The sequence below is a fragment of the Poecilia reticulata genome, linkage group LG16 (assembly GCF_000633615.1).
Source record: "Poecilia reticulata strain Guanapo linkage group LG16, Guppy_female_1.0+MT, whole genome shotgun sequence".
Classification (NCBI taxonomy): domain Eukaryota; kingdom Metazoa; phylum Chordata; class Actinopteri; order Cyprinodontiformes; family Poeciliidae; genus Poecilia; species Poecilia reticulata.
In genome coordinates, this window is record NC_024346.1 from 8,963,319 (window position 1) to 8,967,385 (window position 4,067).

Sequence of the window (4,067 nt, forward strand, 5' to 3'; positions counted from 1 at the left end):
GGACCCTTTAAATAAAACCCAGAACTATTAATTACCCAAGTATGGGATCATGCTAAAGGTGAATGTGCAATTATAGAATTGAATCAAGACCCTGTTGGGCTTGTCATTCCTGACAGAAATAATTTGGCTGAATTATTAAAAGCTTTACAGCCCTCAGCATCTTCATTGTTAGTATTTAGGAGCTGCAGAGATACAAGCTTTGCTTGTTTATCTCCCAAGTAAGACTGTGAATTGCACTTATTTAAAAGATGTCTGTGAAAAACAAAGTTAAAATAGTACTGATGTATGTATGCTGCGTTGTTCTTTGAACCATGAAATGAAAGAGGTCAAACTTAATGAGATCATTTTACGTTATTACAGTTATGGTAATCATGCAGAAAGTGTCACTTTCATTTTTTGGGGGTTAGAAAGTTTAATAAGCTACCTGCTTTTGTAGTGTAAAGATCTGATGAGATGTTTCACGGTCACAGAATCATATAAAAGTTCAACATTAAAGATTTTTTTTTTCGAGCTAAAACATGAAAACTGTTGTTGCACTGTGTGGAAGGTTACCAGAATGAACAAATATTAAACCTTAATGTTTGTTTCTGACCATTTTACTGACGCTTTACACAAATGAAAATATCTTTTTTGTGTTGAATTCTGATTTGTTGTTTGTTTTGATCTAATTTCCTGTGATGAAGCAGGTTTCTCTTGTCTGACTGGTTGGCTTCAGGTTGCCATGATTAGCAGCTGTCTATAATTACCAAATCAAGCCCTGGTTTGGGTTTTAGTCTTCTGATCGGCTGCAAAAACAACTCAACAGTGAAGAGGGAGTCAGCAGAATTCTGCTGTCATGGAAATTATGATGACAGTCCAGAAATGTGTGCTCCTCTGGTGGCTTCTCTGGTATGATTTGCTTTAATTTGAAACAATCATAGCTTCTCACAGCTGTGCTTTTTACCTTCAACACTTTGTTTTATTTATTTATTTTTGTCATTTCCAGCACTGCTGTACTTCACTCTGTATCAGCTGGAGGGGCATATTGTGCTAAAACAGCGAGAGGTATGTAATTTGCTTTAATTGCTGTCACTGATTACTAATAATTACCAATTAGAGGATATTTGACATTTTAAAAATAATGACACAGCTAACAGAATAAGTATTGTTGCCACATGGTTGCTCAGGATGAGGGAATTCTATAAAGTAAATGGCAAAATGCAGTTGGCTTGCCTTCCTTGGACAACTTTCTACGAATTGGCATAACATCATCTGACTATATTGTGTACATTAAAATCGGCTGTGATGTATTATTTAAATCATAGCATATAGATCCACTTCAGTAGATTAGAAAAATCATAATTTAGTTTAGAGTAATTCAACTCAAGTTGATATTTTATACTAATTATCATTACACACGGTAATATATACTTGAAATATTTGTTCATTTTGATTGTCTTGCAGAAAATTGAAACCTAAAATGCACTTCTGAGAATTAATGTTACAGAATATTCTTTAAAAAATCAAATTGATGCAGATGTGTTGGCTTGCTGAAACGTGTGCCCATGCACTGTAAAGTAATGCACTTAATAATTGGTTAGGGCTCCTCTTGAATTGATGACTGCTTCAAAGCAATGTGGATCAACCTGTTCCTCTGCTGAGGGGCTAAAGTCCAGCTTGCTTTATTGGCAGTCTTCAGCTCAAGACCTCATAGCTTGTCTCTTGGGTTAGGGGAGTCGAGCACAATCGTACCCTAATTTACTTTTGGCCCAAACCTTTTTCTCTTGCCTAGATAAATCACTTCTGACAGTTTCCCAACTTGAGGAATAGCAGAAGACGAGGAATGCAAATGGTTGTGAACATTAAATGATCCAGCCACTTTCCAGGCCTTAGGAATCTCTCAAATGTTTGAGTAGACTGTCAAAATGTGTTCTTCCATTCTTAACTTCATTACTACTGGAAAGTGCAACCTGAAAACCCAGCTTGCTTATCAAATACCTTTTGTGAATTGCCCTCAGTGACTGCATGCTTGATAACTGTCAAAGCAGCAGGCTGTCCCCATGAGTGTGGAGGTTCTAAAAATTATGTATTTTTATTTTTTTTGAGTTTTCTGAAAAACTGAATTTTGGGTTTTCATTAGCTATAAGCCATTATCATACAATACTCTTTGTAAGATGAAACTGAGTTCTGCTTTTTTATTATGTAAATTAATGTTCCATTTCATTGAGATGCAACTGTATGATAATGGAGTGAATTAGTTTTGGTTTGACTGTGAACTAAATGGTCTGGTCTCTCGTCTTTTGCATCTTTAAGATGAACTTGGTTTGTATTGACTTTGTGCTCTTCCAGCTCGTTCAGCCGCTTTGGGTTTGGAGTATCCTGGAGTCCATGGAGCCCCTGATCTCTCCTCATCTGTTGGTTTGTGGCATCCTTCAACTTTTAGTTATGATGACCTGCCTCTAACTGAATCTAACATGGACTCTTATGAAGATGATCATAAGAAAGCCCCCTCTGATAAACCTCAGTATATAGGAACTCGCGCCAGGTTCCCGTTTAGCCATGGCCCATTCCCACAAGCCTCAAGGGGACAGATGGCTGACCAAATACTTGGCGTTCCTCGAGGTCTGTTGAACAGAAGGCCTGAGTCCAGTTTGGAGGAGGTCAACCATGTTGCCCCACCGACACTCGTCAAAGCCCCCAGCCGTCCTGACCCGATGAATCTGCACCCTCAAGGTCACAGAAAGCCGTTTCTGTTCAGTCGCAGCGAAAACAACCCTGCCGGTGACGAGTTTGCCCCAAATGGACGTGGCATGCCTTTGACTGGACATGCCCCGCCGCTGACCTGGGGTCATGCCGCTTACCAAAGTGGAATTAACCCTGAAGTCCCCCTTTTGCATTCTGCTCGCTTCTTCCAGAGACGGCGTGGCTGGGCTCCGGTGCGCGGCTTTTGGAAAGTGGTCAAGCACCCTGGCCATCTTGCCAAGAATCCACGCAGGAGACTTGGTGTGAGGCCTCTTATTCAAGGTAGAGCCATCTTACAGCGCTTGAGAAAAACAAAGTAAGGTGCTCTTGAAATGAGTGTGAAGGAAAGGGCCTGACATGTAGCACGGCTGTCTTGTCAGATAGTGTCACTGTGACATGAGTTAACAGGCATTTTAAGGGCTGTATGTGTGGGTGGTGGGGTAGCATAACTTGTCTTTTGCAAGTGTTTAGGTACTACTGCTACTTTATGTGCAGCCATATATCTGTACAAGTTCATGTGCTGTTGCTTTCTCATCTGTAACTCCAAAACAAGTCATGTCACACCTTCTCTCGAATATAAAATTGTTCCAAATTGTCAATGCTTCTCTTCTTTCTTTTTTTTTTTTTTTTTGTTTCTCATTATGAGTCAATGATGTCTATATGCTACCAGAGTGCCATCTATTGGTACTAATGGGCACAAATCATTTTGGCTCGCAATGTTTTAAACAGGTGTTGCTTAACAGAGGGTTGGCCTTTGACAAATCCTGTAGCCTAACAATCTGTGAGTACTAATGGTACATATCCTAATTTCTCTAAATAGTCTTGAGTGGCATTTTTCATTCATCTGGCTGTATTTAAAGCAAATCAGAAGATAAGAAATGGATCTTTCTACTTTTTTAGTGCAGACCAATATTGGCTTTACATAGTCCCTACACAGGATTAATAGAAAACAAGTCCACCCGTTAGCCTTCGTCTTTAATTGCTTACAGAGTTTGAGCATGTGAGGTGGCAGGTGGGTAAGGTTATCACTACTCGACCCCCATAAATCAATCAATCAGGCGCTTGGGGAGGGAGTCGGGTCTATGAGCAGTCATTTGGAACAGGGAGTGAGCAAATGAGCGGCAGAACAAAGTAAAGCAATCAACTGTGCATGAGCAGCAGGAAGGAAGGCAGCCGACAAGAGCAGCAATACATCACAAAGGACACTGGGTTGGGCAGGGAGAACGAGGGGACCACTTGGCAGCAGAGGACATTGAGTTTGAAGCAGTGATGTGATGTTGGATTTAAAGAGAAAAACTCACATGGAATATTTTGAACAAGGGTTCTAAAAGAAGTGGGGAGGGGTG

At 40.3% G+C, this 4,067-nt stretch overlaps 1 protein-coding gene across 1 annotated transcript; it reads left to right on the top strand.

The window, feature by feature from the left end:
* Nucleotides 1-758: 758 nt before the first annotated feature.
* LOC103477808 (uncharacterized) lies at nucleotides 759-3,320 on the top strand. Its single transcript, XM_008431113.2, has 3 exons — nucleotides 759-888; nucleotides 986-1,044; nucleotides 2,329-3,320. Exons 1-3 carry the CDS (start codon nucleotides 836-838, stop codon nucleotides 3,039-3,041), a joined length of 825 nt encoding a protein of 274 aa, XP_008429335.1. The 5' UTR covers nucleotides 759-835; the 3' UTR covers nucleotides 3,042-3,320.
* Nucleotides 3,321-4,067: the final 747 nt, after the last annotated feature.